This window comes from Papio anubis, chromosome 14 (assembly GCF_008728515.1).
Source record: "Papio anubis isolate 15944 chromosome 14, Panubis1.0, whole genome shotgun sequence".
In the NCBI taxonomy this organism is placed as follows: domain Eukaryota; kingdom Metazoa; phylum Chordata; class Mammalia; order Primates; family Cercopithecidae; genus Papio; species Papio anubis.
In genome coordinates this window covers 103,278,394-103,290,406 of record NC_044989.1, presented here as the reverse complement: position 1 = coordinate 103,290,406, position 12,013 = coordinate 103,278,394, and the positions used below count along the sequence as shown (strand labels likewise).

The 12,013-nt window shown below is 43.5% G+C and overlaps 2 protein-coding genes across 6 annotated transcripts in view; one reads left to right on the top strand and one right to left on the bottom strand.

Annotated features, from left to right (window-relative positions):
* The first annotated feature begins 1,088 nt into the window (after window positions 1-1,088).
* Window positions 1,089-1,463, top strand: LOC101019696 (60S ribosomal protein L36a-like). The gene has a single exon (XM_009184763.4). It carries the CDS (start codon window positions 1,089-1,091, stop codon window positions 1,407-1,409), a length of 321 nt encoding a protein of 106 aa, XP_009183027.4. The 3' UTR covers window positions 1,410-1,463.
* A 3,913-nt stretch (window positions 1,464-5,376) lies between these two features.
* AFF3 (AF4/FMR2 family member 3) overlaps window positions 5,377-12,013 on the bottom strand; it is a 599,573-nt gene continuing 592,936 nt past the window's right edge. For 4 of the 5 annotated variants that reach the window (XM_009184764.4, XM_009184766.4, XM_017947790.3 and 1 more), the window contains one exon: window positions 5,377-11,078. In XM_009184764.4, the coding sequence (XP_009183028.2) occupies window positions 10,957-11,078 (122 nt within the window). In that variant the 3' untranslated portion in view covers window positions 5,377-10,956. The remainder of the gene's footprint in view (window positions 11,079-12,013) is intronic. The other variant, XM_021925288.2, reaches the window with a different exon arrangement.

The window sequence follows — 12,013 nt, the reverse complement described above, 5'->3', positions numbered from 1 at the left end:
CTAGACAAATTCTTAACATTAGATGTGTTCTCCACGCCTTCCTAAGATCATGCCAAAATAATTCACCATTAAATTATTCATGATTTGAATGTGGAGTTTTCTTTGCAATATGACGAATGCAACTGTGGGGACATGAGAGAGAGAGAGACAGAGAGAGAAACAGAGAGAGAGAGAAAGAAAGAAGGGGGGTTTAACATTTGCACTGCCTCATGCAGATATAGGTAACCCCCAAAGTGAAGACTTTTGGTTCCGGGTGTCCAGGTATCTTAGAAGCAGACTGGGAGATGGGATTCCTAAACAGGAGTAAGAGATTTGGCCTGCTTAGTGGGAGAGATCCACTTAAACTTCCTAGGAAGACTTACAAGGTCACTGTTTCAGCTGATATACTTTGCAACCTCACTGCAGATTGCAAATTATTTTTGCACATTACTACACTAGAACTATGCGCAATGTCCTCATAGTTATGTGTAGATGTGCTTTCAGGAAGAAGACATTTATTGTAGGTTTTTATAATTTCTTTTTTTGTTTAGATGGAGTCTCACTCTGTCGCCCAGGCTGAAGTGCAGTGGCGCGATCTCGGCTCACTGCAACCTCCGCCTTCCAGGTTCAAGCAATTCTTCTGCCTCAGCCTGGTTTTTAGAATTTCTAATTTCAGAAAAATCACAAGCTCACTGCAGAAAATTTGGAACACAGAGATAAGCACAAAAGAAAACACCAGTCTTCCAAACGGTGAAATATTTTGATGCATGTACTCTCCAGTCTATTTATATGAATGCCTTCAAATAAATTTTTATCATATATAATGTTTTGGAGTAGAAAAAAACCAAAGTTTCCTTGCAAGAAGGATTCACAGATTTTGAGAAGAAAGGGCTAGAATAAGTGAGTCTTACTAAAGCCACTGGTCTTTAATGAATTGCTTGGATTAACTGTTTTTTTCCCCACATACTCAGATACACAGATAGGAGCCCGCAACTTTCTCAGCAGTGGTGTTTGTAATGTTGCTGCTTAACAGAGCCATTACGGCGACTTGGATTAAAATAGTCACTGTCGTTTTTTTTTCTTCCCGTGCTGGTGTCGCTCTCGCAAGCATGGTTAACGTCCCTAAAATCCGCCGGACTTTCTGTAAGCATTGTGGCAAGCACCAACCCCACAAAGTGACACAGTACAAGAAGGGCAAGGATTCTCTGTATGCCCAGGGAAAGCGGCGTTATGACAGGAAGCAGAGTGGCTATGGTGGGCAAACTAAGCCGATTTTCCGGAAAAAGGCTAAAACTACAAAAAAGATTGTGCTAAGGCTTGAGTGCGTTGAGCCCAACTGCAGATCTAAGAGAATGCTGGCTATTAAAAGATGCAAGCATTTTGAACTGGGAGGAGAGAAGAAGAGAAAGGGCCAAGTGATCCAGTTCTAAGTGTCATCTTTTATTATGAAGACAATAAAATCTTGAGTTTATGTTCAGTTAAAAGAAAAAAAAAAGTCACTGTCAATACTGATGCTGGATTTTCTCCACAATCACATCCAAATGCACTAAGAAGAAGCCCCAAATGAGTATTAGATAACAAAATGAACTTGATCTGCTTTAATAGAGAATAACTAGAAGAGATATGAAAATGGTATTAGACCTAATAAAACCACATTTTCATCAGTGCTACAATATGTACATTTTCACGACATATATTACTATACAGAATTGTCTTATTTAAAATCCTCTTCAATTCTTGAAACCTTCCTAAGATTGATGCCTGTAAGAAGATGAAGATCCTATAATTTGTTTTTGTGACTGCGAAAGCTGGATCACTGGAAAATTCTCGAGGGAGATAAGCTGGCTCCCAAGTTGCTGACAGCTTTCCCAAGACTGAAACACAGAATTTGAAACGGTGTTCGATATGACACACTAGGCCTTTGATATCAGAATACTGAAGTAGAGTTGCTAGCTCCATGAAGAAACCTCCAAGATGACACACACAGCATAAAAAAAAGGTGGAACTTTAAATTCCTTCACTGACTGGGGCAGACTTCATGCAACGGACTTTAAGTGTTTGCAGAACTGTGCAAGCAAGAGACTATTACACTGTAACAGGAGTATCTGTCCCTTAGCACCCTGCCTGAGAAAGGGTGAAGTCCAAGTGTCCACCTACTGTATTTCCTCCTGCTAATAAATATTGTGTTGCCAGGCTGGGCGCGGTGGCTCACGCCTGTAATCCCAGCACTTTGGGAGGTGGAGGAGGGCAGATCACTTGAGGTCAGGAGTTTGAGACCAGCCTGGCCAACACGGTGAAACCCCGTCTCTACTAAAAATACAAAAATTAGCCGGATGTGGTGGTGGGCGCCTGTAATCCCAGCTACTCAGGAGGCTGAGGCAGGAGAATTGCTTGAACCTGGGCTCGGGGGGTTGCAGTGAGCCAAGATTGCGCAACTGCACCCTAGCCTGAGTGACAGAATGAGACCCTCTCTCTTAAAAAAACAAAAACAAAAACAAAAAACAAAAAACAAAAGATTGTGCTGCCACTCTAGAAGTTTTTAGCCAACTACTTGGAATTTGCTTGCACTGGGCAAGGTCTCGTGCTCCTGTGAAAACGACATTAGCATTGAGTTAGGCATAAATCAGGCTGAACCTTTCATCATCTCCAGCCATGGTTCCTTTTTTTTTTTTTTTTAAACTGGAGAAAGGTTAGGAAAGGGATTTACAGTGAGTATGAAAAGAAGGGACTCTTGAGTATGTCACGATTACTTTGGTTAAGCTCAAAGCACTGATTTACTGATGCAAGGCAGACAGACACGCTGGCCCTGGGCCTAAATAACATAACAGCTAAATATTTCAATCCAGCATTTAGGGCTTTGACCCTAGTGGTGTGCAACATCCAGATCACTGGTTGGATTTCTAGTCTTTGTCTGCATGTGTGGGGCTAGAAGGTCCAGTCATGAGTTGGGCATCACAAAGATTGATGAGATCATATGCTGATTTTCCCCTCTACTGGTACAGACACTAAGGTTTCTCCTACAAGTAAATAATTATGTTGATGCAGCCACCTAAGCCCCTAGGGAAAAAAAATATCACCCATTTTCTCAAGAGAGGTTTCCTCTTTCTTTCCCGAAGCTCATGCGTGCCATACCTAAGTCCCTTATGACAGATCTCCTTTCTCAGAGATGAACCTCCCTGAGCAGGTGTCCTCTACCTCCTACCCCCGCACCCCCAAACAAAAATTACCATCAGAGGCACAAGATCCACATGAAGAGAACTCACCCTGGGGACACAGGAAGCCTGACTGTGCCACAGGCCTCTGGTGACACTTGTACTGTGGTGTGCAGTACGCATGCTATTTTCTCATGGAAGACGGCAGCCATTGGAAGCTTGGACCCCATGGTGCTTCTTCCCCTTCCCATCTGGATAGCCCCTGCTTTTTTTTGGAGGGGTAGGGGGGGTGGAGTTTTGCTCTTGTTGCCCAGGTTGGAGTGCAGTGGCACAATTTCAGCTCACTGCAACCTCTGCCTTCCGGGTTCAAGCAATTCTTCCGCCTCAGTCTCCCAAGTAGCTGGGATTACAGGCGCCCACCACTACACTCAGCTGAGTTTTTTGTATTTTTAGTAGGTTTCATCTTGTTAGTCAGGCTGGTCTCAAACTCCTGACCTCAGGTGATCCGCCCGCCTTGGCATCTCAAAGTGTAGGGATTACAGGCATGAGCCACCGTGCCTGGTCCCTCTGATTTCTTGAAACTAGGGTGTGATGAGAAAGAGGAGGATGGGGTGTACCACCCACAGTGGGGTACTAGGTAGCCCTGCTGCCCTGCCCGCTTCGGTCTGTTAGAACTCTGCCTGCAGCCAGGAAGGCCTCAAAGTGGTAGCCACACAGGTGAAGGAGCTCCCTCTTTGGTGTCTTCCCTGGCTGTTCCTGTCCCCTCCCATCTCATGGGGGTGGGTATAGCTACCCTGCTCTCACCCTCTTGGTCTGCTAGATCCTAGTCCAGATCTAGACCCTAGGAGAAAGTTCCATCTCCCACATTGTACACGTGTGCACCTTGGTGCCTGCAGACACAATGCATTTCCTTTGCCTCTGTTCCTACAGTAATGTTTAAAACCCTGTCAAGTGTGACACTTAGGTATTTCAAAAAGCTTGCCCAGATCTGTTGATCCTCACAGTCGCTCAGTAAGGTGATTGACATGTTGAGTTACACTTCACATAGAGACAACTGAGGCATGGAGAGGAGCTTTATTCAAAGACCAGGTGCAGCAGGGCAAAGGAAGAGGGTGCTTGGGCACTCCAGCTACTGTTCCAGCTGCGTGGCCTGAACATGAGCACATTATTGTACTGGAGCTCTATTTCCTTAAAGCCTCCACTGTTGCTAACAACTGTTCTATTAATAGTAAGGAGTCAAGAAATGAAATCTGACTTATAGAACTTACAAGGAAAAAACTCTAAAGGAACAAAAAATCAACCCAGTCCAGAGGAGGACGTGTGTGTGTGTGTGTGTGCGCGCATGTGTGTGTGTGTGTGTGTGAAGCCCTGGAACTTCAGGGAATTCATAATCAGTCTACAAATTACTCAAAAGAAAGTGTCAGTGCTGCTACGTCACCACTTAAACAGGCCTCAGAGATGGCTGGTGATGCTATGGAAGCGTCTATCAGTAAAGATCCGTGTGACGCATGCTTAGAATTACGGACATCTCAGCTACATGGCCATCCTTTGGGCTTTGCAATCACTCACGCTACAGATGAAGGTAAGATGGGAGACTCCAAGAATGTTCTTCAAAAAGTCAGATACCCTTGGCTCTTGTGGACGGAACGCTGCTTAGTGAAGTAACGCACATTCCTCGCTGCTGAGTATGTTCTTTTTGCTCCTGTGGGCATCTAGAAATGAAGGGATCCTGAATACTGGGAAAAATTCAGTTTTGTTTTATGGAAAATTGGAAAAGCAGCGATAAGGAAACTAGAACATCGATATTATTTTAATAACCCAACAGCACTCTGAAAATCCTAAACATGGGTGCTATGTTATATCATGTCTAGATCCAAGTATTTCTGGATGAGCTTTCCTATTTTAAAAATGGGTAAAAACAAAAAAACAAAACCAAACCAAACCCAAGTCCTTGATTCAGCTTTTCAGGCTACATCAATACCCCCGGGGCTTCAACAGAAATGCTGACCCTTGTGTTGACTTGCAATTAGTGCCCTGAATTCAACCCTCAGATCAATGTCTATAAAGTTGGCTGTAAGAGGTGGATTTTCAAAGTAACACACAGAGATTTAATCCCTTGATTCCCATTACTGTAAGTAAGAGCTGTGAACCTAAATCCCCCTGCAACCGACCCAAAATTTACCCCTTGCTGCCTCGGAGTGCCAATTAAAATAATACAAACCAAAACCGTGGTCAGATGTAATTAGTTTGAGAACCGAGTTTATCATTTTCCTCATGCCAGGCAAACAAGTTAACCCCTTTGGTGACAGATACAGAATCATCTGGACAAAAGGAACACAAATCTCAAGTCTGAACATTTCTTGTGCTATTTGCTGGAAGCTGTGACATTGAAAAACTGTGCTCTTCTGCGAACGGGAAAACGAGGACATAAACTCCGGTTCCAAATGGTTGGAAGTGCAGTTTATGTGGTAAGGTAGTTTTTCCCCTTTCATTAAAAAAATTTCAAGATGCCACTTGATCCGGGTTTCTCCGAAAACGTATTACCTCTTAAAAATATAATTCTTATAGGGACAGACTTCAGCTGTGTAGCAGGCAAAGCTGCAGAAGAGAACATTCTGGAAAGACGGCTGGGTGTTTCTTAGCACAAACCACCTCTGAAAGAGTATCAAGCTCAGCGGTTGGTGAAGCAAAGTCAAGTCCCTGTCCCACTCATCTTTGGGATGAGGAGTTCCCCATGGTGACCCTGAGTCAGGCTTCCTCTGCACCCCTCTGCTTGGTTAACGAGGACTCAACTGAACTGCCCATCTGCAAACAAACCCTTTGTGCATTTTTCTCTCTAGACACGAGTGAATTGTGTCAGATGGTATAGTGGGAAAAAGACAAAGGATATTTGAATCTCAGGATATGGGCTGGATCGGGTGAAGGGATGGTTTTGTTTTTGTTGCTGTTTCTGCTTCTTTAGTTTGGGGAGGAGGATAAGGAAAAGGGAGGGAGATAAGGCTAAAAATGAGGTTAACAAACATACCCTCCCACATAGGGGATACTTCATGTCAAGCCACTGGTCTAACACCTCCGTCTTCTTTAGTTCAAAATTCTCTTATTTTACTCAACCAAAAATTGCAAACATGATTCCACCATGTTCGTTTCAGTTGTGCGCAGTTCCCTGACTGCACACAAGTCATGGAAGTAACTTGTGACTCTAAAGAATGACAAGCAAAGAGGCATCCCAGGGCTACTGGTTGAAAAGGAACCCTGTGGTCATTGAGATGACCTTCTCAAGCTTCCTGTTGAGACTTCACTGGGACGCTGGAGAGTGTGCATGTGCATATGTGCATGTACGTGCGTGCGTGTGTGTGTATATGTATCAGGAAATAGCAAAGACAAATAGTAAACTATAGTTATAATGAAGAAAAACATACTTTTTTTCCATGAAAAATGTCAGACTTCATACTGATAATCTGTGGGAGCTACATTTAAGCCATTTATGAAACAAAAAGATTGCTTTTAAAGAGATTATAAACTGGGAGCCAGAACAACTGACTTGAACATATTTTGATTCTCAAGTTTCCTTGTAAAAATATTCATAGAAATTGGTGGACGTCTTTTACGTACAACTCAACTTCTCTCATTTACAACATAAATCATTTAATGTAACATTTGCAACCTTAGAAAGGCAGACATATTTAATCCAAGTCCGTTTATAAATTCCAATTTCACATGGATTAAAAACTGCAGATAAATTAAGTCACAATAATATCCTGTACATGCATTAAGGCTGGTGACTGCTAAAGTCTCTTGGGAATCTACAAATAAGAAATCACACGCAGATTACTGGGTCTGAAGAGTGTCTACATTATTAAAAAAATCTTGCTTTTTTTTTTGGTGATGCAGATTTCAACAGTAACTCTGGAAAACTGTGAAAAATGTTATTTAAAAATATATATGTATATGCTACTGCACAGTTTCAAAGATGTGATTCATAAATAATGTTGGCTGCACTGATTAATTTTATAACAATTACTGCACTTCCAAGTTGATGCGAACACGCAGTGACTTTGACTCAATATTAGGCACTAGTAATATCCTTCAGGCGTACTACAGTTTTATGTTAGCTGTATTGTACATATATATTTTTAAATGTATGCATTTATACAAACTGTGTCTATTATGTATGGGTGTCAGAAATGTACACATCACTGTTATATAATACACATATCATTGTTGTACATATTAGGAGAAGTTTTAGTGCAGAACGTCTCATTGCATTGCATTCCATGTGTTCAATCTAGTACACAAATTTGTCAACTCTTCAGAGTATTTTTCCAGTACATTCCTCATTAGATCGTGGGTTTCAAGTTTCCATTTGCAATTTGAATGTTGCCAGAAATCTCTGTCTTAACCAAACCTCTCTCTCCAGGCACGATTCTGCACGTGAGTCTGATCTGTGCAGAGCAGTATCATAAAAAATGCCAAATTTTGATCAGGAATATACCTGGGCTACTCTCTTTCAAAGGCAATTGAACATTGTGATAAAGGATAGCATCCATTCAGGTCATGGAAGCATATGGTCAGTTGAACTTGGGTTGAACTTCGGAGGCAAATGTACGTCTTCAAAGAAAAAGATGTGGTAATAAAAATTATTTGCTTAAATGTGAGAGTCTCTGGAAGGATATACATCAAACTGCGAGCAGTGGTTGTCTCAGGCAGAAGGGACAACCGGGGACTTATACTTTCTACTTTCTACATTTCTGCACTGTTGGAATTCTTACAATGAGTAGGTATTACTTTTCTAATCAGAAAACACAAGAAAGATATTTCAACTTGAAACAAAACGAAACAGGCCAGGCATGGTGGCTCATGCCTGTAATCCCAGCACTTTGGGAGGCCGAGGCCAGAGGATCGCTTGAGCCCAGGAGTTTGACACCAGCCTGGGCAACATAGTGAGACCCCATCTCTACAAAAAAATAAAGAAAAAATTAGCTGGGTGTGGTGGCATGTGCCTATCTTCCCAGCTGCCTGGGAGGCTGAGGCAGGAGGATCGCTTGAGCCCAGGAGTTTGAGGCTCCGGGGAGCCACGATCGCGCCACCGCACTTCAGCTTGGGCCACAGAACCAGACCCGGTCTCAAAACCAAACCAAACCAATAACAACAGCAGCAACAACAAAACTAAGTAAAAGGAACAAGTTATGAATGACTTTCACAAGCAACAATCGGAGGATGGTTTCTAACCAAAATCACCTATGCCAAACGCCACAGAAACTGCTGTGCTCCACAGACGAAATGAGAGACGGTCATAGGAACTGCATGCTCTGACCACTGCCCACAAGGGCAAGTTTCAAGAAGTTTGCCTGGGAAACGTGGGCCATCAGAGTGCTGATAAAACACTGCTGGCTCACCTGTCAAACGGGGCTTCACAGGGAAGCTCATCACACAGATGCCACAACAAAGCCTGCAACTTTCCAGGTAGGTAAGATCAGAGAAGCTCTCCAGGGATGCAGGACAGACCTCCAGGGCCATCCCTTTATGTGTTTGAATATTTCATCAGGATTCTTCAAGAGTAAGTAGGACAAAGTCTCAGTCCTCCAAAAAAATGACTCAAAATTTCTTAAGTTAGGTTCAAGCTTCCGACATAGGATGAGATTGTGAACTCTGACAAAAATTAGTTGAAAGGGCTGGGTGTGGTGGCTCACGCCTGTAATCACAGCACTTTGTGAGGTGGAGGCGGGTGGATCACCTGAGGTCAGGAGTTTGAGACCAGCCTGGCCAACACTGCGAAACCCAGTCTCTACTAAAAATACAAAAATTAGCTGGGCATGGTGGTGCATGCCTGTAATCACAGCTACTTGGGAGGCTGAGGCAGGAGAATCATTGAACCCAGGAGGCAGAGGTTGCAGTGAGCCAAGATCGTGCCACTGTACTCCAGCCTGGGCGACAGAGCGAAACTCGTCTCAAAAAAAAGTGAAAGGATTGTAAGAAGCACCGCAGTTGGAGACATGTAAAATGGAAATTATCTTAATATTTCCAAATGCTTGAAGGCCAAAGCCAAATGCAAATCCCACAAGCCCTCTACTTGTTGTTTTCAATTTATTTCAAATCATCTAAGTTGTTCAGTCATTTATACAATTTTGAATCAGTGCTCAGAGCTAGGGAATCACAATGATCTTATTTCCCACCTACAGATCAGGCCGACAAAAATGTTAATAGTACAACCCAACCTGAAAGAATATCGGTGAATGTATAGAGACCAGCATCTAGTCTAAGTATTTTGTGCCGTCATCACCTTGAAAAAATGGATTGCTCCATATGCTGCACCGCCTGCCTCTCTCAGACCGTCCTGGTGCAACTTTATCAAGCAAGAGACCTCGAGGACATTATTTTTGTTTTTAAAGTGTGGCAAGATAGACCCTCTTTTTCAGGAGTTACTGTCTCTTCGCCAAGATTTCATATCCAAATATATGTAACAAGATGACTAAATCTAGGGCATAAGACATTATAAAAGAAAAAACATCAGACAAAAACTGTAAACAAGATGTCAAAGAAACTAAAATGTAAGCTTAATTAAAAAAAGAAAACAAGAGAAAAACTCAGAGCAAGGTGTAAACACACCAGACACACAGGACACAGGAAGAGGCTCTGGTTGCTGCTGCCCCAGAAAAGAACTGTGGTCCGCACTGCAAGCAGCCTGCTAATCAAAGCCGGAAAACTCGCCCCCAAATCAAAACGCATCACAGGGCTGCAGTGGCACACTCTGCATGAGTGTGAGAGAATCAGACAGCATTATCATGGCAAAGAGCTCTTAGCCTGGTAAGCAAAGGATTCAGGCTCCTACTGAAGGGACATTCTAGGTCATGGCCTCATTTAGCCAAGAAAATCTGTAAGAAAGCTACTGGTGGAAAGAAAAGACTTGCAACAGATTGGCTGACAAATGCCATGTGGCTCTACAGCCACCGAGTCACAGTGGCAGGAAGAAGAAATGCATGTGGCTGGTGGGTTTGTTATCACAGGTGCAGAAACCTTCAACTCCTAACTGAGCTCCAACACACAGGCACTGCTGCTTTAGTGTCTGTGAACTTTCAAAGATGCGGAGTTTTTGCTAAATCTCAGTGCCATCTGCACACTACTTGGAGGTGGGGCTGGGCAGGGCGGTGAGTGTCCATCCGTTTGCCTGGAATGCATTGAGCTGACAATAAAGTCAGATGGGGGAAGGGAATTAGAGGAAGAGCAGGGTATTTGGTAACATGCAATCTAGGAAACTTCTGGCACAAAAATATCTGGCTTATTTTCATTATTCAATTACCCATTAATACATACCGATCAAAAAATAACTGGGGAATAGTATATTAATACTGAAAGTAATCAACAGTATAAGAGCAAGTCTATCTTCACCAGCAGTCAAGCTTTTGGTGTGCTGTATTGCACCTGGTTAACTAACCCATGAGATTTTGGTTGAATTTTCTAAGAAGTCATGGTTTAGCACTGGAATAGAAAGTGTGCGTCTGTGATTGTGTGTGAGTATGGTGTGTGTGTGTGTGTGTATTTCTTCTAACTAGAAACCTCTGATCACTTTGTCTAGCCTGGGATTATGGAAACTAGACAAAGAAGGTGTGTTCTGAAGAGCTGTGTTTCTTACACACATACACAGGCGGCTTCTTATATACCCACACATACAAACACACATGCCCTGCAAAAGACCATTGTTCAATGCTGAGGAAATGTTCACCACAGTCTGATAAATGCTGTGGCTGGGAATCTCAGTAGCACAGTGTCCAAAAGTGTTGAGCCATCTGTGGAGACCAGAGCCCGATCTGGCTCCAGGGTGAGGTCCCTATGACAGGTGGGCGCTGTTTCGCAGCCAGTGCAGGCCCTGTTGGGAGTACTGGACCAGGTGCTCCATGCTGCTGTGCAGGGTGACCGGCCCCATGAGCAGATCCAGGTCGTTGAAGAATTCTAGGGGACAGAGAGAGTCGTTAAGAATGCCACAGATGCGAGGTGTGCTACCCAGAGCAACTGATGTAAGAAAAAATTGCATTCATGGTCTCGATATAAATCAAGGGTTCTCTGTTCCATCATGGAACTTTAGCATTCCTTGGAACAAAATAAAATCCAAGGGTGGGGAACTCATCCTATATCCGAATAAATAAATACATGATATCTGCCATTTCTAAGTCAAATGAATAGCATTTGCTTAGCCAAATCGCAAAGAAAATGCATATCCTCTGGTTGCATTCTCCTAGTCCAGTAACGCTTCCCACTCCTGAATGTGAGTGTGGCTCTGTCGTCCCTCACCCTGTACTCAATTCAGGCCTGTGCTGAGCCCCCGGAGTGAGTCCAAGGGGTGAGGCTCTAGTTTTCTAGGGGCAAATCAGAGATGGGCCATGAGACACCTGAACTGAAGTCACCTTCTAGCTTTTGAACATTCCCTAGGTTTGCCCTTTCACCAAACATTTATGATGTGGCCAGGCACAGTGGCTCACACCTGTAATTCTGGCACTTTAGGAAGCAGAGGCCGGTAGATTGCTTGAGGTCAGGAGATCGTGACCAGCTGGGCCAACATGGCAAAACCCAGTCTCTACTAAAGACACAAACAAACATTAGCTGGGTGTGGTGGTGCACACCTGTAATCCCAGCTACTCCGGAGGCTGAGGTGGGAGAATCGCTTGAACCCGGGAGGTGGAGGTTGCAATGAGCTGAGATTGTGCCACTGCACTCCAGCCTGGGCCACAGAGCAAGACTCTGCCTCAAAAACAAACACATATTTATGATGTACCAAGGCACTCTGCTAGGTGCAGGGGGGTAGGGGAGGATAGCAGGATGAATCGTGTGGGCTCTGCTGTCTCTAAGATCATAGTTTGGTAGAGGCAAACACATTCTTATGGCTACTC

What these genes read in the sequence shown, in the direction of transcription:
- LOC101019696 (XM_009184763.4), top strand. Translation starts at nt 1,089, where the DNA reads ATGGTTAACGTCCCTAAAATCCGCCGGACTTTCTGTAAGCATTGTGGC.